The sequence below is a fragment of the Plasmodium coatneyi genome, chromosome 1, assembly GCF_001680005.1.
Source record: "Plasmodium coatneyi strain Hackeri chromosome 1, complete sequence".
Taxonomy (NCBI): domain Eukaryota; phylum Apicomplexa; class Aconoidasida; order Haemosporida; family Plasmodiidae; genus Plasmodium; species Plasmodium coatneyi.
The window spans coordinates 524,225-550,236 of record NC_033556.1 but is presented as its reverse complement, the minus strand read 5'-3'; the positions used below and the strand labels follow the sequence as shown (position 1 = coordinate 550,236).

General features: G+C 40.1%; 6 protein-coding genes across 6 annotated transcripts; 3 read left to right on the top strand and 3 right to left on the bottom strand.

Annotated features, from left to right (window-relative positions):
• Positions 1-3,290: 3,290 nt before the first annotated feature.
• Positions 3,291-3,935, top strand: PCOAH_00001170 (SICA antigen; the record flags this gene model as incomplete). Its single annotated transcript, XM_020056934.1, has 2 exons — positions 3,291-3,305; positions 3,483-3,935. 2 exons carry the CDS (start codon positions 3,291-3,293, stop codon positions 3,933-3,935), a joined length of 468 nt encoding a protein of 155 aa, XP_019912485.1.
• Positions 3,936-5,205: 1,270 nt separating this feature from the next.
• On the bottom strand, positions 5,206-6,349 carry PCOAH_00001160 (KIR-like protein; the record flags this gene model as incomplete). Its single annotated transcript, XM_020056933.1, has 2 exons — positions 5,206-6,042; positions 6,335-6,349. The coding sequence occupies 2 exons, from the start codon at positions 6,347-6,349 to the stop codon at positions 5,206-5,208; spliced, it is 852 nt and encodes a 283-aa protein (XP_019912460.1).
• A 3,907-nt stretch (positions 6,350-10,256) lies between these two features.
• Positions 10,257-10,915, bottom strand: PCOAH_00001150 (KIR protein; the record flags this gene model as incomplete). Its single annotated transcript, XM_020056932.1, has 3 exons — positions 10,257-10,386; positions 10,499-10,740; positions 10,904-10,915. The coding sequence occupies 3 exons, from the start codon at positions 10,913-10,915 to the stop codon at positions 10,257-10,259; spliced, it is 384 nt and encodes a 127-aa protein (XP_019912543.1).
• Positions 10,916-14,350: 3,435 nt separating this feature from the next.
• PCOAH_00001140 (Uncharacterized protein) lies at positions 14,351-16,921 on the bottom strand (the record flags this gene model as incomplete). The annotated part of the gene is made up of 1 exon (XM_020056931.1): positions 14,351-16,921. One exon carries the CDS (start codon positions 16,919-16,921, stop codon positions 14,351-14,353), a length of 2,571 nt encoding a protein of 856 aa, XP_019912516.1.
• Positions 16,922-19,816: 2,895 nt separating this feature from the next.
• PCOAH_00001130 (Uncharacterized protein) lies at positions 19,817-20,365 on the top strand (the record flags this gene model as incomplete). Its single annotated transcript, XM_020056930.1, has 1 exon — positions 19,817-20,365. One exon carries the CDS (start codon positions 19,817-19,819, stop codon positions 20,363-20,365), a length of 549 nt encoding a protein of 182 aa, XP_019912549.1.
• A 1,985-nt stretch (positions 20,366-22,350) lies between these two features.
• PCOAH_00001120 (Cell division cycle ATPase) lies at positions 22,351-25,683 on the top strand (the record flags this gene model as incomplete). Its single annotated transcript, XM_020056929.1, has 1 exon — positions 22,351-25,683. One exon carries the CDS (start codon positions 22,351-22,353, stop codon positions 25,681-25,683), a length of 3,333 nt encoding a protein of 1,110 aa, XP_019912524.1.
• Between the last annotated feature and the right edge of the window lie 329 nt (positions 25,684-26,012).

Sequence of the window (26,012 nt, the reverse complement as noted above, 5' to 3'; positions counted from 1 at the left end):
ACTTACAAAAAAAATATAAATAATTATGCGTACACACATTGATGGAAGGTAAGGTGGAAGAAAGAAGAGGGTAGAATGTGCTTCCTCTCCCTGCTGCACATGTGCATATATGAACTGTATACAATATATATCTACGTTAACAATTATTAATATTTTTTTTTTTGCAATAATAGAACACAAAATGAATAGAATACATGCTCAAATTTTTCTTACTCCAAAAAAAAAAAAAAAATGATGCTCTCCCCGCCCCTCGCCTTATTGTGTACATTAGAGGAAGTATGTGTAATGTATGCTATCACTACTACTATTATTATTATTCGAAGAAAATAGAAGTGTAATATGTGTACGTATGGTTTTCACACACACAGCGAATAAAAAGTGCAAAAATTTGACATACATTCATATTCACATATACTCATCCATATTCATATTCATCAATAATCACGAAAAAAACGGACGAGCACAAATTCCCCTTATAATTCCTTCCTTCCTTTTTGAATGTACTAATAATTTCAGAATAAATTTATTATACACATATAGAAGCACATATATATATTAACCATGTCAGAAACAGTAAACGTAAGGGAGCATATTTCACAGCTGGGAAACAAAGGAAGGAAGGGAAGGAAGGAGGTGTAAACTCCTCCTTCCTTCCTCCTTTTCTTTTCTTCTTTGGACCTCCCTTCCTTTGTTTTTCTTTCTCCTTTTTTTACACTACAAAAGAGCACATAAAAGGGGGAAGAACAATATATAAATATTTCCCATGTATATATTTTAAAATAAAATAAAAAAAGAAAGAAGGAAAATACATACATATATATAGGAGAACTTACACTTACACATACATTCCACTCGCTTCCACACTCCTCCTTTCTTCCTTCCTCCTTAGATCATCTTTTTCCTTCTTTCTCTTTCCTTTTTCTTTCCTTTTTCTTTCCTTTTTCTTTCTTTTTTTTTTTTTTTTTTACCTGAACCTTTTTTTCTCCTTTTTTTTAACCCCTTTTTTTACAGTACAAAAAAGCACATAAAAGGGGGAAGCACATATATATGAATATTTCCTGTGTATAATATAATAGAATGAAAAATATCCCAAAATGGGGAAAATACATATATATAGAAAAACCTACCCTTACACATTCCCACTTTCCTGTCAATTATATATTTACAGACAATAGATCCAAAGACTTTCCCTTCGCATCAAGACTTTTATAAGAACTTCGATGAAAGCACGCAAACATGTGGAAATGGATGCAATAACAATATAGATTGGGTTTCAGATAGGTGTAAAGATAATAAATGTAATGTTTCAGAACACCGAATTAAGAAAGCACTGGGCTATATATACCATGAATGCGGAAAAGATAAGACACCATCGAAAGAGGAAGCCTACCATTTCCTTTATTATTGGTTAGGTGACAAATTATCTAAGAGTTCAGGGGGAAGGGACGGTTTTCAAGCTAAAATAAGTGTTATTTGCGGAAATATAAATGATTATTGTCCGTCAAAACAATGTAAAATTCCATGTGACAATCCAGGAACGGCCACATTTGATAATCAGAAAACAATATTCGACTATTATTACGATTACAGTAAGATAGGGAGAAATTTAAGGAAGGATGGGCCCAACTGTGATCCAGGTTGGTCGAGTTACGACGCAGGAGTTTCCTTAGCATGTAATAAAGTGGAGCAATATTGCGCAGGAAAGAGTAAGGAAGATAGGAAGGAATATTGTGAAGAATTCAAAAAAAAGTACGTACCATATTGCAATATGGCGGAACTGTCAAAACTGAAATGTGAATTAAAATATCTACAAGAAAGAATAGTGTCCGGAGCAACACATATAGCATCCTCCATAGCAAACAATGCTGCAAGTAAAGCTACCACCACCGCTTCCCTTACTTCTACAACGGTCGCAGTAGGATTACAAACAATCCTTCTCCTTTTATATAAGGTACAGCTATGACTGAAATATATGGACAATATAACTGAACCTGCATACATCATTTCTATGAGCAGTAGACATAGGAATAAACTACATTATGTGGCTGTATGTACTACATTCTTCCATACTCTATTCCTCCCCCTTAGACCCTCCTTTCCTTCCCTCCTTAGACCCCCTCCTTTCCTTCCTTCTTCCTTCTTTTAACCCTAAACCCTAAACCTAACCCCCTTTTTTCTTTTTCTTAGTACGGTCCCTTATCTTCTTGGTTTGGTAACCATTCTGGAGGAAAAAGGAACAGAAGAAGAAGATCCACTGGAAACAACTTGGATGCTTCCACAGATGACAGCTCCACAATAGCTTCAACATTCGATCCGACTGAATACTCCACAAAATATAATACACGGCCATCTACCACCAGGGAAGGAACAGCAAATAGTAATAATAGAAGAGGACAGCATCAGCACCAACAAGAACAGAATATAAGTTACCATCGTATGTAACATTGAATAAGTGGACACCGAAAGGACATAAAGAAACGCATAGTTTATATGCAGTGTACAGGAATAGAATAACATTTTTCTTCTTCTCCCCTTTTCTTTTTTCCTCTTTCTTGCTGCTTTATATATATGAATACTTGCATATGGGAAAAATGCTCTCGAGCAGAGGGCGCAAAGAAAAAAAGAAAAAGTGCTTACCCTCCTCAAAGAGGTATTTTTGTATTTTAAAAAAAAAAGAAGATAAAAAAAATTATGCAGATAAAAACTTCTAAAGAATGAGGAATGGACATTTTAAATATTCAGTAAAGAAATTTCCCAACAAATCAGAATGAAGTGAAGGAGGAAAATTTTGTTTTCTTCTTCGAACTTATATTGATTACACACTAATATGAACACCTTAGTACAATACAAAAAAGAGAAAAATTAAAAAAAAAAAAAAAGGAAAAAACGAAGACCCTGTCATGAGAAAAGAAACGTTGTTCTTTTTATACAATAAATAGCGAACAAGAAAAGACCAAATAAAAAAAAAAAGAAATTCCTCCTAAAAAAAATTGTTCCCAAAAGTAAACATTATCAGCATAGTTTAATGCTATGCGTACTTCTTGATCATGCATATTAAAAATTAATAGCTGCAAAGTTGTAATTAATCTGTACCATAGTAAAAAAAAATTAGTTCATATTCAAGTATGAATATATTTCGAGAACCCATATATATAAAGACTTTCCCTTTTGGACGAATATCTTCTGCATATTATAGAATCTCATATAAAGAACATTAAATGATCCTACTCTTCTTTCCCACATTTTAAGCCTACCATTTGAAAGGATTCATTTTTTCCATTTATATTAGAATGCTTCACATATACGTAAAATGTAGGAAGAGTACGAAGTAGTAAAGATACAAAAAAAGAACGAATTAAAGGATCCTAAGGTGGCGAAAGGGAAACCCTTCGGTAACCCATTCGAACCATTTGACCCACCTGCTTATAAACATGCACACAGCACATATTTCACTTTTTTTTTTTTTTTTTTTTTTTGTTCAGTACTTTGTAATGCTTGGTAAGGTAAGAAAACGTTACCGAAGGGCTTATCAAGTACGTGGTCCAACCTTAGAACAGCAGATTGTTGACCATGTGGACGACGGTGGTCCACGTGAATATTATTTAGTGAAGGGACGAAAACCTCGTTCTACGCCTATAAAAAGGAGGAAGAAACGAGGTGGTCGTCGTCGCCCTGCTGGTCGTGGTTGTGGTGTACGTCGCCGCATGATTATTGATATTCATTTAGAAGTCTTAGACGAATGTCAAAAAGGGGACTTGCATTCGACGAAAGAAGGCTTTTTTGAAATTTTGGTTCAAGAATTTATGGGATCAAATTTTATGAAAGTGGAAGATGTTCCTAAGGAAGAGGTTCCATGTTTAGATTCCGGGTTTAGGAAGGAAGATTTTCGTCCTAAGGAACAAGTTCAATGTTCAGATGCCGGGTTTAGGGTGTAGTAAATATTTTTTCTTTTTTTTTTTTTTTTTCGTTTTATACTAATAGGGTCATTTTTTTGTGTAATTAATTTAAGCCAGGAAAAAGAAAAATTTTCTTCCCCACTTTATTTTGATTTGTTTGGGATAATTTCTTCTTTTATTGAAAAATTAAAAAAATGCTTATTCATTTTGTTACATAAATTTTCTTTTGTTCTTTAAAATACCATAATATTTCTTTTAAGAGTTCAGCACCTTCCTTTTTTTTTTTTTTTTTGTTCTTTTCGCGCCCCTTTCTGGGAGTACCTGCTTCGCGTATGTGCTTATTCAAACATACAAATGGAAGGAAGGAAAAAAAGGGAATGAAATATGAAGAAAAGAATGAGGGAAAAAAAAGAGAAAAAGAAAAATGTTATTTTGCTCTTTGCTCTTTCCATAAACTGTATATATAAAATGTGTGAGCGGTGTTATTTATGTTGCCCTAAGGGAGAAGGGACAATCGCTTTCTAGGTTTTACATTCATTGGTATGTTACATGTTTTGATAACTTATACTTGGGCCACCCGGCGGCGACCTATTTCTTCCTGTTCTTGTTCTTCCTGTTCCTGTTCTTCCTGCTCTTGCTCTTCCTTCTCCCCTGTTAGGCTGTCCTTGGGTAGGTGGTCTTGTGTATAGAGCAGCAGAGGAACGTACTGTGGGGGAATCAAGTATGGAACTTGTTTCTGAACTTTCTGTGAAGTCCACTGTTGAAGTTTCTGTTAAATCGTCAAATTCCTGTTGGCTTGATCTTTTCTTCCTTCTGCTGCTTCCAGAAGAGTGTTTACCAAACCAAGAAGACCATGGCTTATACTAAAGGAAAGGAAAGGGGTGTGGAAGGAAGGGGTGTAGAAGGAATGAGAGTGAGTGAAGGTTGTTAGGGTGGTGGTAGGGTGGAAGGAAGGTTGTTAGGGGTGGTAGGTGGGCTGTTAGGGTGGTTGGTGGTAGGTGGGCTGTTAGGGTGGTTGGTGGTAGGTGGGCTGTTAGGGTGGTTGGTGGTAGGTGGGCTGTTAGGGTTGTTGGTGGAAGGAAGGTTGTTACGGTGCTGGTGGTAGGAAGGGCCTAAGGAGGAGGAAATGATGGTCTAAGGAGGAATGAAAGGAGGATCTAAGGAAGGAAAGGAAGGACTAAGGAAGGCTCTAAGGAAGAGGAAGGATATTCTAAGGTGGGAAGGAATGTTCTAAGGAGAAGGAAGGAAAAGAGGGTCTAAGGAAGGAAAGGAAGGGGTCTAAGGAAGGAAGGGAAGGAGTAGAATACTATTATTTATATTTTGCAACTTTAAATTGTAATTTTACCTTATATAAAAAAAAGATAACCGCTGGTAATTCTATTGCTGCTACGGTACCAAAGGTAGAAGAAAGAGAAGAAGCTTTGTTTGCTTGATGGAGAGCACTGTTTAGTTTGAGTTGTGTGCTTTGTTTTTCCTGTTGTGCAGATTTTAATTTATATTCCAATTCTGGCAACTTCGCCGCTGAACAATATGCGCCGTACTGTGCTTCGAATTGTTTACAATATTGATCATCCCCCCTTGTGTTTTCCACCTCTGGTTTACAATAATCCTTTATAGCGTCGCATGCTTTAGTAATTCCTTCCAAATAACTGGACCACTTTTCCCTGGAGGCGTCCCCATCTTCCAGTATTTTCTTTTGTACTGTACTATAATCGTAGTAATAATCAAATATTCTTTTTCTTTGGTCGAAAATAACTTTTTCAGGATTGTCACAGGGAATTCCAAATGGTCCCTTCTCAGAGGGTTGATTTATAGCATTGCAAAGAAGAATTATGTCACCTCGAAATTCGGTACTTCCCTTTCTACTGTTAGACCTTTTTTCCCCTAACCAATAATAAAAAAAGTGGCGTGCTGTACTTTCCAGTGAATTCTTGGGTCCCTTTTTTCTGTATGTTTCGAGTAAATAGTGGAGTGCCGCCCTAATTTTGCCCTCATACATCTGAAGATCCCTATTTCTCAACGAATAGTTTGTTACTTCTTTGCCACAATCCTTTTCATCTGTACAGTCTGGTTCCTGGATCCCTCCCCCATTTTCGAATTTACCGTAGTAGTCTGTCCATGAAGGGAAACTTTGTGGCTTGGACGGCTGTAAATATATATAGTTATCAAAGGGAGGAAGAGGAGTGTGGAATATATATTATGTTATGTATATGTGTAAGTGTAAGTTTTTCTATATATATGTATTTTTTCCTATTTTTCATTTTTTATTTTATTATATTATATATATAGGGGAATATATATATATGTGCTTCCTTTCATGTGCTTTTTTGGAGGGGGCAAAAAAAAAAGAGAAAGAAAAGAAGGGAAGGGAATGAAGAAAGGAGGGTGGAAGGAAGGAAACCTTCCCTTCCTTTCTCCTTCAGAAGATTTCTCCTTACGTCTACTCCTGCCATGGTTAATATATGCTTCTATATGTGTATAATAAACTTATTCTGAAACTATTAGTACATTCTAAAGAGGGGGAAATACAAATGTTGTGCCTTGTTCTACAGTGATTATGAATATGGTTATTGGTAAATATAAATGGGTGAAGTTGAATAGGTGAATATGAATATGGATGAATATGAATGTGGAAGTGTGTATGTGGAATATGAATATGTATATAGGGTATTTTGTACTTTCTTTCTTAGGAGTGTATATATGTTGTTTAAAATTTTCAAGTGACAACAATGACACATTACTTACGTGTGCATGTATATATCAAGATCATTACATATGTGCGACGAATACAAAGTAAGACCAAATGTATTGAGTAAACAGAATAAAAAAAAAAAAAAGAAATGGTTAGGTTTCTTATATATATTCCAAACATATATCAATTATATTATTCAAATGTGCAAAACTACTTTCAGAACACTGCTATCACATTATACACATACTTCCTCTAATGTACACATATGGTGAGGGAGGGTGGGCGGAGAGCACAATTTCTTTTTGTGTAAGAAAAATTTGAGCATGTATTCTATTCATTTTATGTTCTACTATTGCTAAAAAAGAATTATTAATAATTGTTAACGTAGATATATATTGTATGCAGTTCATGTGTATGGAGCAGAGAAAGTACATTCCTACCCTTCCCTTCTTCTGAAATATGTGCACATTGTGCACCAAGGATGATTTGACCCTTCTTCCCTGTTACTCATTCTCCCCCCTTTCCATTCTTCATTATATTTTTGCATATATATTAAAGTGTGCTTCCCTTCCATTTTATTCCTTTTTTTTTTTATATTTACTTTACTTCTTTTCGATAAGTTTACTGCAAATAGGTCATTTATATGAATGTGCGACACATTACACATCTGAGTTATCTGTTTCCCTCCTCCTTTAAAAAATATGTGCACACTATATATTTCATATATTAATGTATTATTTTTTGTTTTTGCTTTGTTTAAGTTAAAGAAGTTTTGAAAAGGTTTGAAAAGGTTTGAAAAGGTTCAGGAATGAACGGTTCAGGGTACTAGAATGAAGGGTTTAGGGTTTAGTGTTCAGGAAGTGTTAAAATGCTTTAGAAGGATAAGATAAGTGCAGATAACTCAAAAGAGTTTCACTTCCTTTCTTCTATTCCGTTAGGCTAATTTTTTTGCTTAATTCTTCTTCCCCGTTCTTACCTTCCACTTTAATTATATATGTGCACATATATAATGATTTTGGATGCGCACATATGTATGCATAATCTGTTTTCTGTTACTTTTGGAAGAAATTAGAAGGAATATGTACTGTTCACGGAGTATGAACTCTATATTTATAATCACTATCGAACAAACAAAGTTTTCATACCTCCTTTATAAGGAGTGAATAAATATATATAAGCAAACCCCCCCCAAAAGAAGTGTTCATCATATACAACAGAAGAAAAATATATACACATAAACAATGACTGATGTAAGATGCTTTATTCCTTCCTTATGTGAAAGGAGTATTTGAATAATGTGTCCACATATATCCTATATATATGTATACATATATACAGATATATACAATGTATGTATATATATATATTCCATACTCTTCCACACACTCCTCCTGCTTTCTTCTGCCAACAATTATATATTTTTGCAGCCGTCCAAGCCACAAAGTTTCCCTTCATGGAAGAATTTCTATGAGAAATTCAAAAGCGACAGTGGAAACTGTACTGATAAATGCAAGGACAGTATAGAGCTCGCTCTGGCGGTTCCTCCTGGTAATGAATATAAAAGTAAAATTTGTGGCGCCTGCTGTGTCGCATCAAAAATAGAAGCGGGAAATGATCTCCCCGGGGCACGCTACAATTTCCTATATTATTGGATAGGAGATACAGTACAGGACAAACCGAGCACTGATGTAGGTGACAGCACATTCAAGTCCTTCATGAGTATAATGTGTTCAAATATGAGAGGTGAGTATGCAAAGGAAGGATTTAATATTATTTGTGAAAGTATTCATAGGAGTATCTTCAATCATAGGAAAAAACTATTCAATTTTTCCTACGATTATAAGGACGTAAAAGAAGGTGTACAGAAAAGTGGGTCCAATTGTAAAGATAAGTGGCTAAGTTACCTGGAAGGAATTACTGAAGCATGTGAAACTGTAAGGGCAGATTGTCAGGGTGGTCAGGGTTATAATAAATCATATTGTACCAATTTCAATAGTAGGTACGAGGCATATTGTGATATGGTGAAAGTGCTAAAACAGAAATGTGAGTCCCAAGATACGGAGGTAGAAATTAAGGCAAACTCCTGTGACGATGGACAATTAAAAAGCCAACTGGAGCAAAAATCAAATCAATTATTCCAAGCTCAGGAAGATCTAAATAAAGCCACCACCACCACTGCCCTTTCTTCTATATTCGCCACACTAGCAGTTACAGCACTTCCTTTCCTACTATATAAAGTATAGTTAAAATTGAAATTATTTAGACAATATAACTAATATATACACTATCCTTATGAAAGAATAAATACAGATTAGACTATGTATTGTGCATTATATATGTATTTATATGCGTAACGTATGTTCCAATGGAACCTTCCCTTTTAAACCCTTTCTTCTTTTAACGCTTCTTCCTTATTTTCCTCCCCTTCAGTACACTCCAGTAACCTCTTTCATAAAAAACACTCTCGGATTTAACAACAACAACGGCAGAACTAATAGAAGGAATAGAGGAAGAAGATCAACTGAGAGCACCTTTGATACACTCACAGAAGACGCCTCAACAATAGGAGGTGACTCCACAACAGGAGATGATTCAGCAACAGAATATGGTGTACCATCTGCCAGAAAGGGAAGAAATAATAATAGCACATCAGGTCATCACGAAGCAAATATAGGTCATCACCATCGGAATATAGGTTACGGTCTTATGTAGCACTGAAGAAGTGCCCTTCGGAAGGAAAAATAAATGGCCGCACTCAGTTCATACAATGTAGGAAGAGAAGAACTTCCCTTTCTTTCTTCTTTTAACTTAAATTTTTTCTTATTTTTACTTTTTCATTTCATTGTACTAATGTATTCATTCTAATGTGTACCTGATATAAGTGGAAGAAAAAAAAATTTTCCCACTTTATTCCGATGTGTTCGTAAATTTTATTATTGAAGAATTAAAATGCTTATTTATTTTGTTACAAAAAGTTTTATCTTTGTAATTCTTTCTTTTATTTTTTCCTTCTATATGTAAAGATTTCTTTGAAAAGGTCAGCACTTTTCGTTTCTTTCCTTTTCTTCCCTATGCGAGTGTGCGTGCCGTGCAGTTCGTATTAGTTTTTCCCTTTTTTTTTCTTTTTTTAATTCTGATTTGTGATACGCATAAGAAACACACACGAAAAAAAAAAAAAAACAAAAAGCTACGTGTCATTTGAACAATAATTTGTGTAATCAAAATGATAGCAGAAATATATACAGCATAGACGTAACCTCCTTGCTGTTCACTCCAGTTAGTGCTGCTCAAAGTATGCTTATCTGCATGGAAGGAAAATGACATGTGCGATGGCCAATTAATTAGAGGTACCCAAATTAGCGCAGCACTACCTATTTCAGTTCCACCCGTTTAGGGCAAGGCAGAAAATTTGTTCTATTTAAACGAAGCAAACAGGGGAAGGAAGCCACCTCATGAGCCCCTAAAGGAAGTTCTTTTATTGTGCTTCAAAATGTCGTGTGCCTTCGCATGGTCACATTGGGGCATACTTTCTTCATTGCCCTTGCGCATATGAAATTGACGCGATGTTCCATTCGAGCCGTTTCGACCTTACGGACTTGATCGCCCTACGCTTTCCGAAATTTTATGTTTTTCCTTTTTTTTTTTTTTTTTCTATTCTGCTTTGTGTTTTATTTTTCACCAACTTGTGATGGTATTGAACGAATTGGCAAAATTATCGACGGGGGAACAAGTTCGTATTTTAGTTCGTGTGGGTGATTGACGAACGTACGAGCAGCAACAAAATGTATTTGGTCGCAGCTGGGGAATAAATTTATCAAAGAGAATAAAAAAAACGGGAAGTTCACAAACGGGGAGGTTTACAGAAGGGGAAAAGTATACAGAGGAAAGCCCTCGTGCAAGATTTTTGCACAGATTGGGTGTTGCTTTAACAGGCTTTGATTTCCTCTCTTGCTTCATCTTGCATGCGGAACAGTAGGCCTTTGCAATTTTTTCAGCTTCATCAGTAATTTTATGATATTCACTCAATGCACTCTTTAATTGACTCTCCCATTGTTGGAAATTGTGACCAAGGGAGCTACATTCACTCCCACTAGGCGCATCGAATTTATCATAGTAATCGGTCTTAGAAGGTAATTTATCCAACTCAGGCGGCTACGAATATAATTCATATAATATATATATGTAGACATATATATATACGTACTCCTTATATTCTCATTATATTATGTACATGCAGGGAAGTTTGGCGTACACATCATATGTGCACAATCATTATAAGTAGGTAGGATATATAATTTTAAATTCATTTCCTTACTGTTTCTGACATTGTTATGGTTTACGTGTACAATTCTCTATATGTAATGACTTTATATTGAAATTTTTTGTTTATGTTCGTACATTCAGCATAAGATAGGAATGGAAGAGAGGGAAGTGTAAGGGATGTGTATACAAAAAATTTTGAGCACTGTTTGTTATTGCTTGTTGTGGTTGTTGTTGTTATACAAGGATTGTTGTGTGTAATTTTTGTTGTTGTTATACAAGGATTGTTGTAGTAGTTGTTGTTGTACATTGTACAAGTTGTACGTGTGGCATTCTTCCCCTTATTTTTTTCCTTCTTTCCTTCTTTCCTCCTCCTTAGACCCTTCCTTGCGCCTACCACCACCCTAACAACCTTCCTTCCCTCCACCTAACAACCCACCTACCACTACCCTAACAACCTTCCTTCCACAAACCACCTAACAACCCACCAACCACCACCCTACAAACTCACCTACCACCACCCTAACAACCAACCTACCACCCACGTAACAACCATTCCTTCCCTTTCCAGCATTAATTATATAATTAATGTGTCTGTGTTTGCAAACTCCACTTTTATTCTGACCAAAGTGGCATACACTATGGAGTGAGCTCTTTTCTTATTTAAAATAACATATTATTTGAAGTGAGTACTTCTTTTAAGATGTGAAGAAGATAAAAAAAAAAAAGGAAAAAGGAGAAGGAATAATGGCAGTTTCTAACACACATATATAGTATAGATTATGTATAAATAGCGTAACTCTTTCCTTCCTTCACCCTTCTTACATGTGTATATTGATTAACATTTGTAAAGAGTTTATATACATAACGGAAGTTTCAGGAAGATGTAATATGAGGAACTGTGTTAATTGTGGAAGGAAAAAAAATTTACATATTCTTATAATCATATATCATATTACACACATCATTTATTCTTTTTGATTACTCCAAAATAATAGCTCCCTGTTCTTATTTTCTTCCCCCTCCTTCTTCTTCTCACGATACATACAGTACAAATAACTCCTTCATATTGAAAATGTGTATTCTATTATCCCAACCCTACCTGCTCCTTTAAAATAATCTTACACATATAATATATTCATCCATAACATTTTACTTAATCCCCTCCAACCGTTACAACATTAAAGTCTCATTCATATATTATAAATATTACGCTTTGGGGACCCCACTATTCCATTTAATCCTTATTTTATCGTACATATAAAAGTGTTAAAACATTACCTTCATCTTACAAGAGGCACAAGATATAAGGTTTTCGTAAACAGAATATTTAGAGCTTCAGGCCGTTCAACAGGGTTAAGGAAGCATCAAGAAAATAAAAAACTAAATAAAGAATCTTATAGGGTTAATTCTCATCGCACTACATCATTATTTGGAAGGATTGGAGCTTTAGTAGAACTCCAATATATTTTGAATAGCTCAAGTGCTTCCAGAAGTGCATAAATAATTTTTTCCTTCGTTCAAGTTTACGGGCCCAGGGGTTTAAGGTTCAAGTCTACGAGTTTCACGGATTAGGGTTCAGCGTTTAGGGTTCAGTGTTTAGGGTTCAGGATTTAGGGTTTAGGGTTCAGGGTCTAGGGTTCGGGGTTTAAGACCTAGAATTCGCAGATCATTACCAATATGAACACTTGTAATACATTCATTATTATTATAAGGCCTTAACACTAAATCCTGAACCCTAAGGCCTAAATCCGGAACCGTAAAAACTAAAACCTAGAACCTGAATCCCTAAACCCTAAACCCTGAAAATTAAATTCTAAACCCTAACCCAGAAACAAAACCCTGAACCCTGAACCACACAACCCCTAACCCTGCATTCTACACACCATTTACACCCTTCATTATACCACTCCTTAAACCCTTCCTTCCACCACCCCTAACAACCTTCCTTTCGCCCTAATACCCCTAACACCACCTTCCTTCCACTCCTAACAATCTTCCTTCCACCAACTACCCCTAACACCACATAACAATCCATCTACCACCCCACCACCTAACAACCCACCTACCACCCCACCACCTAACAAACCACCTACCACCCTACCACCTGTAACACCCCCTCCTTGAAACCATTTCTTCAAACCGTTTGTTCAAATTAAGGAAAAAGAGTAAAAAAGAACAAATATAAAATAAGAAAAATAAAAACAAAGGGAATACATTCATATATGTAGAAAATGTAATCTATACAATGGAAAATAGAAAAGGAGTGAAGAAGAATGCTCAACTAACCTAATGTAGTATACATTTTCTATGTCAGGTTGCATATGTGAGGGGTGAGGGTGAAGGGAGGGGAAGAAATCCTGTTATATACAGAGACAATTTTTAGCGTGGATGACTTCCGTATACTCTCTCATTGCGTACACTCTCCTTCCTTCTCGTACGCACACACACCACCGGCAGCGTATATAACATATATATATTATTCGTAACTTCCCCCGGGAGGTTCCATGGTTTACCTCTTTTTCTCATCTGCTTCAATTTCCTTCTTCTGCAGGAGGGGGGGATATACACTTATTTTTCCTTTTCTTCTTCTTTTTGTTTTTTATTTCTTTTTTTTCTCTTTTTTCCTACAAAAAAAAAGAACTCAACAATTTCCTACAAAAAAAAAAAAAAAAAAATTAGCAAATTATTTCCTTTCCCTTCCTTTCCTCTCTAATTATACACTTGTATTCTTCTGAGAAAGAAAAAAGGGAAAGGGAAGAAAGTGAGGAATTACGCAGCTCTCCCCTTTTTCTTTTAACGTTTTTTTTATTTCTTTCTTTATTATCACAAAAGAAAAAAAAAAAGAATAGAAAAAGGAATATTAAAAAGAAAATTAAAAAAGAATAAAAAAAAAAAGAGAAAAGAGGAAAAAGATGGGTAATTCCTCCCTTTCCCTTTTTTCTTTCTCAGAAGAATACAAGTGCATAAGTAGAGAGGAAAGGAAATAATTTGCTAATTTTTTTTTTTTTTTTGTAGGAAATTGTTGAGTTCTTTTTTTTTGTAGGAAAAAAGAGAAAAAAAGATAAGTAAGGAACAAAAAGAAAAAAAAACCATAGAAATCGGGAATTACGAATATATATATATGTTATATACGCCGCTGGTGTGTGTGCGTATGAGAACGAATGAGATTGAAGGAAAGCAGGGTCTAAGGAGGAGGAAGGAAGGAAATGAGGTCTAAGTAAGGAAAGGGAAGAGAATGAAGGAATGGGTGGTGGAATCATCCCCTTCTTTTTTTCCTTCCATGTGTGCCCACTACTTCAGTTTTTAGTATGTAGTATGTTGTGCTTAGCACTCCCCCCGCTGGTCCCCACATTCGTCCGTTTAAAACACCGCAGTGGTGAAGAAAAATAAGTCCACTTTCGTTATGTAACAAAAATTGTAAAAACAATACACAAAAAAAACATACAAAGTGGGGACGCATAATGGGGACGATACTTCATATAATGCCGCACCAATCGCTCTACACCCTACTTAGGAGAACCTTCTTAACCCTGTTATCATCAGGGGGGAGTGCGTCCAACAGCACGGCGTGAATGTACTTCTTCGGGATTTTCTCCAGAGAAGAAGTGGACACGTAGGAGACCACTTTGCAGAGAAGCGTCGCGGCTTCATCCCGTGACCCCGTGCCGTATTTGGCATTTTGCAAAATAAGCGACAGGCTAACAAGGACGCAGGTGAGAGTGCTTTCGTTGATGGAGTGTAGCAGGAGGAATCTCCTGAGCGCGTCGCGATTAGCACTACTGTCCACGTAGTCAAGGTTGTTTTGATTCCCTTCGTTGTCAGCGCTGCTGCGCGTAATGTGCGCACGTACATCGCTCAGGAATTTCTCCATGCGGCGAATAATGACCAAAAGAAGCTTCACCAGAGGGTCGCTTAACTTGATACAGATCTTCTTCATTACAAGCTGCAGGGTAAATACACATGACCTCAAGGGAACCACCTCATTTTCTATAAAGAAGCAAACCAGATTAGCATAGCTGCCAATTAGGTTGTTCTTTTCCTGTAGCAACGGAGTAATAGCTATGGAGAGTCTATTAAAATGATGTGCATTGAATTGGGGCTTTTTAATCTCCAGCAAGTGCAAGATCTGCTTGTACGAATGGAACACATAGTTGTCTCTTGTTCGATGGTAAAAGTTGGACAGGCACAGTAGGAGCGATAAGAGGTGGTCCAATTCAACGGGAGGGTCCTCCTGCGTGATGATTTTTTTCACACAATCATAGGCGTCCTTGATTTTTCGGTGGTTCTGACTCGTGTTGAGGTAGCTAATATTCAGCAGGATATCGCACGCGTGTGTGAGGTTGGCTCGGCGGGAGGAGGGGCCACTTGGGGGGCAGTCATTTGGGAGCAGACCATCTCCAGCGCAGTTATCTGACGGGAGATGGACCCCGCTTCGGTCAACCCTACTCACATGTACGCCCGACTCAGATATGTAGACATAGTCCGTATTCATGTTAATACTGCTGGGGTGGTCTCCTTCGGATGTGAGTGGTTGATAAGTAGTACCTTTTAGGATGGACCCACTTGGGGGAACCACATCCTGGTGTAGAGCCCCCCTGTCGAGGTAATTTAACACGTACTGCACAGCCATCGAAAATAGGAGATTCATGTTATTCCTCAAACTGCTGAGCTGCGAGTACTGCTTCATGTTTTCCACGAAACTGTACAGGCCGTAGGTAATTAGAGATAATTGATGAGGTGTCATGTGATAGACTTTCCTGTTAATAAAGCTCAACAGAACATTGCTACCTTCTTCTTCTTCCCCTTTGGGGGGTGATTCCGCTACCAAGTGGGGTCTCTCCTCTGATAGAACTTCACCCGTTTTAAGTGTAATCCGGTAATCCAAATGGTGGTTCTCACCGGGGGTGGTAATTCCTCCCTTCATGCTACTAATGGTTCCTTCCGAGGATACCGTTTGCTTCCCCCCATCCACGTCACGCTTCTGTGCCCCCTTTTCAAATCTCAAACTGTGGCACTTCCTCCAAAAACGCACCACGTACTTGGTGTCCAAGGTGAAGGCATGCTGCACGAACGCATCGCACATGTGAAAAAAAATGGAGTGATTTCTCAGATCCAGCCACTTGAATATGCTAACTGCTGAGAGGAGGGACTCCCGGTTGAGCTCGTTCAGGTGATTGAGGAAGATCAGTTCGCATGTCTTCCTCAGGTTACGTTCCTGGGGGGAGGCCACGGAGCTACAATCAGGCGTAACATTTGAAGGGGTAGTAGCAACACCTGGATGGATTCCCTTGGAGAGGCTAATATACAGGGGTAGGTATTCAAAGAAGGCCTGGGCATCGCAGGCCACGATTCTTCCCTTCACATGCTCGAGCATCTTCACATGGAGTGCATCATCATAAGTCAGCTTTCTCATAGAAAATTCATTCTTCATTTTTATTAAACAGGAGCAGATCTCGTGTATCTGCCTTGGGTGGAAGGAGCTCATGGGCTTCGCAAGGATCACTCTACACAACAGTCGCATACTTTCCACAGGAAACTCCTGTGTCGTGTAGCAGGCACATTTCAGCAAGTCAATCACTTCTGCTGTATTCAATTTTTCCAAATGGTGACATACATGTTTATATAAGTCGGTGATTCTTTTTCCCTTCACCAAGTGGTGCGAAAAGGATGCCTTATTCTGCTCAAGTATATTTTTTAACACTTTCACGACGTCCCTCACTGGGATTGATTCATAGACACTGCTCAGGTGGAGCAATATGCACGCGTACATATTTTTGTTTTCGCAAAAATTGTATGTCGATGTTAGCTTAACGAAGTCGCTGCCTTTGAGGAGGAAAATGTTAAAGTAATGGAAGTCGTTCATTTTTGTGTGCTCCCGTTGTTTAGAGCTACTAACGGGGTAGTTGCCACCTCCATGTTTAATGCTACTAACAGGGTAGTCGCTTCCTCCATGTTGGTTGCTTCCCCCACCCAGCTGCGTAAACCTCCTCTTCCCAACGCCATTCCGGCGCGCCCAAACAGTCCTCGCCTTCTCCAAATGGACAAGCGGCCTTCTGCTCAGCACTGCCATGAAGGTGACACGGCGGCAGGGGGGAAAGTCCTCTAGTAGCCTACGCTATGGTCATCGTTGTGCCCAGCTCTTCGGCAAACGGTTACGCGCAACACGCAAGGAACTCAGGTAGCTGGGCGCGTCGTCGCCCGATAAGGTGGGAAAATGAAGTCCCTTTTTTCTCCCCAAGGGGTATACATATATATATGTATATTTTTTTTTTTTTTTCTTGCTGCGCACAACGGAGGAGAACGAATCAGGGCCCCTCAGCACCTATGTACGTATAGCGTACAATTCACCTTTCCGCAGAACTGACCCGCATTTTTACTATGTAAATGTACCGCTCGTTCGAGTTACCCTTTAGATGGGAACATTTTTTTTTTTTTTTTTTTTTCCGCAAAATGTGCCCCGCTTTGGTCGCGAAATTCCCACGGGTGAGTGCACATATATGTGTATACATAACAGTTGCGCCTTTTCCACTTGGTAGAATCTACCACGCAGACATGAAAGGGAAAAAAAAAAAAAAAAAAAAAAAAAAAGAAAAAAAAAAAAAGAAAAAAAAAAAAAGAAAAAAAAAAAAAAAAAAAAAAAAAAAAAAAAAAAATTCTTCCCTAAGCGGGGATAACTTCCTATGAGCGACAAGTCGTCCGTGTTGCCAAAAATGGTAAGGAGCAATTTAAATTTATTGGGCCTACCTCCCACGTTAGGCAACACCGCGAAGAGTACACATGCACAAGCGAATCCTAAACATACAATTCGTGTCCTTATATACATGCGTACAGTACCGCCATGCAATTATATACCCCCGTAGCATGCGGGAGTTACCTTTTCCTATTCTTTGGAAATTTCTTCCCCCCTGCACCACTATGGTAGAGCAAACATGCAAAGACCTTTCCGCGCAACTTATTTTTGCTCTAATATGGGTAGAGAGGCACCGTACCTTAAAAAGAAAAACAAAAAAAAACGCACATCTTCACTGTGTAAGGAACGCTGTGATGAAATTTTTTTATCTCCCTTGCCGTGGCTGCCACCGTTCTGCTATTATATACACACAGAGTAGTGCTTTTTTTTTTTTTTTTCTAATCGCGTAGGAAGGGGAGACGCATTTTTACGATTGTAGGGTCGCCACACCCTATATACACGCATTTGCGACATAGGATTATGTACACCTAGAGGGGGCCACAAAAACAAAACCTATGCCTGTTCACTAAAGACTGTGCCGCTCCTTACTACCGAACTATCTTTTTTTTTGTTAGTCGAAGGGACGTTCTTCAACGTCGCAATGATTAGCGCTCCTCTGCTTAGCTGCCTATTTTGCATTGCTCTTTTTTTAACTCCGCGCCTTTTATCTCCTGCTTTTTCGTGCCTTGTCAATTCACACAATTTACCCCTTTTTTTTTTTTTTTTTTTTTTTTTTTTCGCTACACCTTTTTGCCGTTAGGCTCTGCTCGTTCATCTATCAACACCCCGTGGAGGTGTACATGTGGCCAGGGCCATGCCTAACCCCGCTAATGTGTACTCGGCACAAGGTCACAAAAAAAAAAAAAAAAAAAAAAAAAATATTACTTCGAAATTATATACTGTACTATATGCACCGTACGAACCATATGAATAGGTGCATGCGGGAGAGAACGCCTCTTCGCTGTTAGTGGGATAGAAAGAAGAGCACCACCGAGTGCAGCGCTTAGCGTGTGTGTAGGGTGCCGTTTGGCGTACTGTTCTGGGGCATCCTTTAGAGATGTCACTGGAAAGGTCTTTACGAACTGTTTATCTTTCATCTTTCTGTGTGCAATTCTGTAGATGCTCCTAGTACTACCCTCATTTGGGTTCATTCATATGTCACTTGGTCTCCATTTTTGCAATGTGCAAAAAAGGAAACAAAGCGGAGGTTCACTCTGCCGTCCCTTTTTTCTGCATAGATGTGTGCACCGCCACTGTTTCGCTAGCCCAGGTCAGTAGTAGTGCGGCTGATGCGGCAGCGAAATCTATTCTAATCTCAACCCAGAATTATCCCCTCTACATTTACCGCACCAGGCCGTATTAATCCGCTGCATGTTCGTTGCCTATGCACTGCCTGTTCTCAGCTTACCCTAAAATTAGTCCCAATTTTTGATCATTCGGCACAGAAGAGTTGTTACCCTGTGCACATTACATTTCTTGCTCTTCCCCCATTTATGCGTGCCATCCTCATACCGAGATTGTGCCACGTTTATTCCACCTTTTTTTTTTTTTTTTTTTTTTTTTTTTGCCCCTTTTTTATGCGTCCCTGGGGTGTTCCCAAATGACGTCTTGTGGAAGATTCACCGGGGGTCCTTGGTCGCCCTCCATAAAGGGAGCTTCCTTTGCATACTTTACTGCTTTCCGTTTTTTCCGTCCGACTTTTTACATTTGCTGAGCTGCCACCCGCGTGCGTCGACCTTATCCACTCCTTAAAGGAAGGGTTCGAAGCGCTGGAAGTGGCCCAAGTGCTGAAGGTAGCACCCAAAACACATGTGTGTACTCCTGCGCAGATAAGCAGATATATACACCTTCATACATTTTTCAACAAGAGGAGGATCTCCACGAAGCTTATCCAAGAAAGGTGCAGGGAAAAAAAGAAACAGAAAAAAATTGGGATAGCTTGCAAAAAAGATGTGCGCCGAGTACGTGTCCATGGCATACGAAACATACACAGGAGGAGGGAGAGACGAGTCATCCTTGATAATTTGATGAGCCACCTTTTGGGGAGAAGTTGCTTGGGCCTTTTTTTTTTTTTTTTTTTTTTTTTTGATTCCTTTTTTTCGACCGAATTTTTTTCCCCTTTTTATCGTAACACCGACTGGGTGGCGGGACAGAGGGGGCGTCACTCTACTTGAAGAAGCGGTCTTCGCAGCGAAGCACATTCAACAGTTCCTCCTACCGCTTCCCACCCCCAAGATGAGGATCTACGATCGAATAATTCAGTGCACCAACGGGCGCTACGGGAACAAGACAGAGGAGACTTCCTCGGAAAGTGAAGGCAGCACGGACAGCTCAAGTATAATGAACGAAAAGATAAACCCCTCTAACTACGTCACGTATGAATGCCAGCACATTTTGTTCTTTTCCTCCTTCCAGTTGTCTTTTACCCTGATGTTCTCCCTTTACTGCAAATTCTACGTCCTTGCCATTTTTAACACTGGGCTTTTTTTAACCTCTATAATTCACTGGAGGAAACCTACGTTGGGATTACGGAGGACGATAGACATGACCATGGTGGTTATGAACTTCCTCATGCACGCCATCCACTCGTTCAGCATAAACTCCATGTGCTTCTTTGTCTGCATCTGTGGAGCCATTTTTATGACAGGACTTTACTTGACCGGGAAGAAGTTCAATTACAATCCGTATAGCACTCTCTACCACTTACTCGTCCACACCACCGGGACCATGTCCGCCCTCTCCATTTACTACATTTCGAAGAACAAGCTTATTGACCACTCGTGAAGCGAAGCGAAACCGACATGGCTACCAAAACCACTACCAATATGGCTACCAAAGTAGGTGCTCAGATAAACTCCACGTTGCCGCCTGGCCATAGCAAGAAGAAAGGGTGGCAGGTCCCACCCTCTGCACACTGAGCAAAGTCAACCGAAGAATGTTAGCCACCTCCCCCAGTTACCCAATAATATGCCTTATCAAACATACCGTGAATGTGCACGCAAGAACCGCCATTTTTGAAGCTCCTTTTGAAGCCTTTTTTTTTTTTTTTTTTTTTTTTTTTGTCTGCGATAGTAAACAGTGATGATTCGTTCCCGCCGCTTACCCTCCGTGTGTGCATTCGTGTTACCTCCAACGTTGTAGGTTTTTTTATGTTTTACCAAGCGATTATCCCTTTTTTTACGTTGCCTACATGGCCCCCCCTTTCAAACCGAATGATGCGTCCAACATTTTTGTTAAATATTAATTACGTATCTGTAATCTGTGTGTATGTGTGTGTGGGGGGGGTGCGTTGTTTTTCTTCCGCATGTGTAAGCTGATGCGTATATTTATGCACGCGCCGCTGCACACCTCCCCCTATGAGTTCTCCCCATTTGATGCTTCCTCCATGTTTATGAAAAAACCAACAATTTAACTTTAGGCTTTTTTTAAGTTCATTTGAAAAGAAATTATTATCTGCTTCAGTTTTTTGTTTCACCAAAGGGGGTCTTTTGGAACACACGACGGTATAAATCAACCTTCCGTTTGGTGGTTACCCATCCGTCACAATTCCCATGGGGGTTAACCTTCACTTGGAACCTTTTCCCCCAACTTCCCCGTTGGAAGCACCTTAGCTTAGCTCTGTTCCTTGGGTGCACTAAAACGACGACTCAGTTGTTCCTTTTAGCAACGTAAAGATGTTCCTCCCTTTTTGGCAGACGACTAAGGGGAAATATGTATTCTCAACGTAGAGTCCACATTCTTAACACCTTTCCTCCCGTTTAATATTTACCAAATGGGAAAGGCAGCTTCATCGGTTAGTCCTCCGCATGCCCTCAGTAATATTCCCCCGTAACTTGTGCTGTAGTCCCGCTGCAACGGTTCGTTGCGATTCGTTACTCGAATTACATATCACCTTGGTCAGCGCCGACATGTGGAACGTCCTGCCCCCACGCCACAGCACAACTTTGCAAGTACACCCCCCCCGTGAGTGAAACATCTATACCCATGAAGTGTAGTGCCCCTCTTTGACCAAATGTAAGAGAAAATCTGTCCCGCCGTCGCCGCGTCAACAGGCGAAAGAGAGAAAAAAAAAAAAAAAAAAAAAAAAAAAAAATTTTACATGTTAGAATAAAATTACCTTGCCTGTTCAGCTTTCTCATCTTGCTCAGATTATTTTTTCTCATTCCCCCGCGTGCGTGTAGAGATACACTTTGTAGGTACCTTTCTGTGCACGCTTGAGTAGGAATAACGGACTTTCGCCATGCATTCCGACTCAACAGGGACGTCGCAAGAATGCTGATAAAACTGTGTAGTCGTTTTTACACAACCATCTGTTAAGGCGTCACGTGATCGAGCAGTACAGCGTAACGGTAGCGCATCGGCAACGCATCGGCGATGTGACGGCTAGTAGCGACTGTGCAACGGCCACCCTACGCGTGCTTACCACCTTACCTACACCACGTTACATGCGTATAGGCGTATAGGTGAGGGCACATGCGAAGGATGCGCGGTAGTTAAGTTTTTCCCCACCAAGGAATTTGCGTAGACCACGTGAAAGGAAGAACCAACTTCACAGGGAGAAGGTTTTTGCGCCCCCGTGTGGTTCGTCACGTGTGCGATTGTGCGGGGGTAATCTGGAGGAGCGGGCCAAGAGGGACACGTATACCAAGTCAAGTCAACGCAGCCGGAAAAGTTATTTAAGAGGAGACTGACCTCCCCCATTCGCCACCCCCAACACCCATCACATACACACCACCAAAAATGTAAATAGAAGAATGAAAGGAGAAAAAATGCGACCTGCTTACCCCCCCCGAGAAGTGCGCCTGTCCCCCTGTCTCGTCATTACCCTCATCCTGCTCCTTATCGTCCAGCCTTCACATCAAATTGGGTTAAAAAAGGACGACCGTTTTATGCTCGGGAGTGGAAACCACCAAAGTAGGTTCTCCTTTGTTAAGAGAAAAAATTCTTCCAACTCGATTTTTTTCCCCCTAGGAAGGAAAAAGAACAAATTCACTTCCATTAGTACTGACCTTTTTAAAAATCAGTCCTCCAATGGGAAGGGAAAAGACGAATGGAAGAGTCACGTGGTCAATAATGTGGACGCCAGCCAAAAGGGTGAGCCCCAAGGGGGGTGTAAAATTCTCAAGGGGGAGAAGCAACAATCATCGGTAGGAATCGTTGCTGATGGAAAAACTGACGATAGTGATAAAATTCGTGGTGGTAATGCACCCATTGGGGAAACAAACCAAATACACCCCTCGGAGGAGCAGACGCATATCCTGCAGAATAACCTGATTGGAGGACTCATCAGCAAATTTTGGCCATTTGGGGAAAAGAAGGACCACGCAAGGAGGCAGGAAGAAGGGGCGACCACAGGTAGTGAATATGGTGGAAGAGGAGGAGAAGGAGACCCGCCTGACCCGGACAAGAACCCTTGGTCGTCAAACCAGTCAAGTGACAACCAACCCAAGGAACCTTCCTCAGGGGAGCGATCCCCAAGACAGATGCATCGACCCAGCAGAGGCACGGACCATGATAAGGAAACCAACTTCCTCCTAAAAGCACTAGAAACGGGAAAGTTCCCCTCCTACTGTCTCGTCGATAATATTGACGAGAATATAGATAACTGCGAAATATATATGAGTAAAGAAAAAATGGAGGAGCTCAATCTGAGTGAGGGGTTCACCGTTCTGTTAAAGGGAAAGAAGAAAAAGGAGATGCTAGCCGTTACTAAGCTGGACAAAAGGTTAAAGAAACATTTCGTGGTAATTTCCTTCGCGATGAAGAAGAACCTTAGACTCATGCACAACGATATTATAAAGATATACCCATTGGTGAAGGTAAGTCCTTTACGAACAGTTGTGGTTAGCCCGTTTAGTGACACCGTCGGGGGGTTAAGTAGAAGGGAATTGGAGGAGGAGGTTCTGAAGCCCTACCTAAAAGGAAGCTTCAAACCTCTCTGTGAAGGTACAAATTTGTATATCTCCCACAAAGGAAAGAAGATCGAGTTTAGGGTTGTGAAGTTGATGAGGGAAGGGGAGGAAGAAAAAGCTGCTAAGACGGAGGAAAAGTCGGGGGAAGGACGAGTAGACGTCCCAACATCTGAGCAGTACGGTTATGCAGGTGACAATGCGATTATCACGCTGGATGAAGAGTACCTAAACAGGGAGGATTATGAAGAACACACGGATGACATCACCTACGAGGACCTAGGCGGAATGAAGAAGCAACTGAACAAAATTAGGGAACTTATTGAGTTGCCATTGAAGTACCCTGAAATATTTATCAGCATAGGGATATCTGCTCCCAAAGGGGTACTCATGCATGGAATCCCCGGCACAGGAAAGACCTCCATCGCCAAAGCAATTGCTAATGAGAGCAATGCCTACTGCTACATAATCAATGGACCAGAAATTATGTCCAAGCATATAGGAGAATCTGAACAGAAGTTACGAAAAATTTTTAAAAAAGCCAGCGAAAAAACACCATGCATTATCTTCATCGATGAGATTGACTCTATTGCAAATAAGAGGAGCAAAAGTACCAACGAGTTGGAGAAGAGAGTCGTCTCACAATTGTTGACCCTCATGGATGGGTTAAAAAAAAACAATAACGTGTTGGTTCTTGCTGCTACGAATAGACCCAATTCCATCGACCCTGCGTTGAGACGTTTTGGTCGCTTTGACAGGGAAATAGAAATTCCCGTTCCAGACGAACAGGGGAGGTACGAGATTCTGCTGACCAAAACGAAGAAGATGAAACTCGATGCAGATGTAAATTTGAGGAAGATTGCCAAGGAGTGTCATGGCTATGTGGGGGCAGACCTCGCGCAGCTCTGTTTTGAAGCCGCCATTCAGTGTATCAAGGAGCACGTGCACTTTTTGGACCTGGACGAGGAGGACTTCATCGAATTTATGAAAATAAGCGTGGATGAGCGGCCTGGTAGTGATGGTAACAATTTGGGGGAAAATAATCTATTACCTAATGGAGAGGAGAAGAAGAAAAGGGGGTTCTTCTTCCAAAGGGGAGAATCCAAATCGGCTGCCACGTCGATCAAGTCCAGTCCCTCCAGCAAAGAAGAACGACAGAGCAACAAAGGTGCGGAACGACTGGACAGCAAGGCGAAGAAAATCCCGCCCTACATTCTGAACAAACTAACAATCAAGGCGAAGCATTTTCAGCACGCACTGAATATATGCAACCCGAGTTCGCTCAGAGAGAGACAAGTCCAAATACCTACCGTAACATGGGAGGACATTGGAGGAATGCAGGAAGTGAAGGAACAACTGAAGGAAACCATTCTGTACCCTCTGGAATATAAACACCTGTACGCTAAATTTAACTCCAATTATAATAAGGGTATATTGCTTTATGGCCCCCCTGGTTGTGGAAAGACTTTACTAGCCAAAGCGATCGCTAATGAATGCAATGCCAACTTCATATCCGTGAAAGGACCAGAATTGCTAACCATGTGGTTTGGTGAGTCGGAAGCCAATGTTAGGGACCTGTTTGATAAAGCGCGTGCAGCGTCTCCCTGCATTATTTTCTTCGACGAGATTGATTCGTTGGCAAAGGAACGAAACAGTAACAATAACAACGACGCCAGCGATCGGGTCATCAATCAGATCCTCACCGAAATAGATGGAATAAATGAGAAGAAAACTATTTTCATCATTGCTGCAACGAATAGGCCAGATATTCTCGACAAAGCTCTCACCAGACCAGGACGGTTAGACAAACTCATATACATCTCTCTCCCCGACTATAAAAGCAGGTTTAGTATTTTTAAAGCCATTTTGAAAAACACACCCCTTAGTGAGGATGTAGATCTTCATGACATGGCCAAACGGACAGAGGGCTTCTCCGGGGCGGATATTACCAACCTGTGTCAGAGTGCCGTCAACGAAGCGATTAAGGAAACCATCCACTTGCTTAACCAACGGAAGGCGGAGAAGGGAGGTGCACGGACGCAGGGTGCCGATGACCACTACGACCCGGTGCCCACCTTAGAGAAGAAGCACTTTGACTTGGCTTTCAAAAACGCCCGCATTTCCATTCGGCCAGAGGACGTCCTCAAGTACGAGCGCTTCAAGGAGAAGCTCTCCCTGCAGAACTTCGAATGAGGGGTGTCCCCCCGATCACGTTTGCCCGCACCTGTTTTCCCAATGCCATTTGCTACGCTCTGTTTGTTACTAGAAGGAAGCCCTGGAAAAGGACGTTCCCCCGTTGTTTACCATCTCGGGGCCCCGCATTTATGGTAAACTCCCTACCTTTCGAAGAAACGCTTCCTTTTTTTTTTTTTTTGTCATCTCCAGCGGATAGCTCTACAAAGCATCTCCGTTTGAATAACAAATGGTATGCATAACGACATGCACGCCAATGTAAAGGTTGTAAAGTGTACTGCCACGAAGTGGTACAGCATGAGTTTTTTCTTTTTCCCCAACACACACGT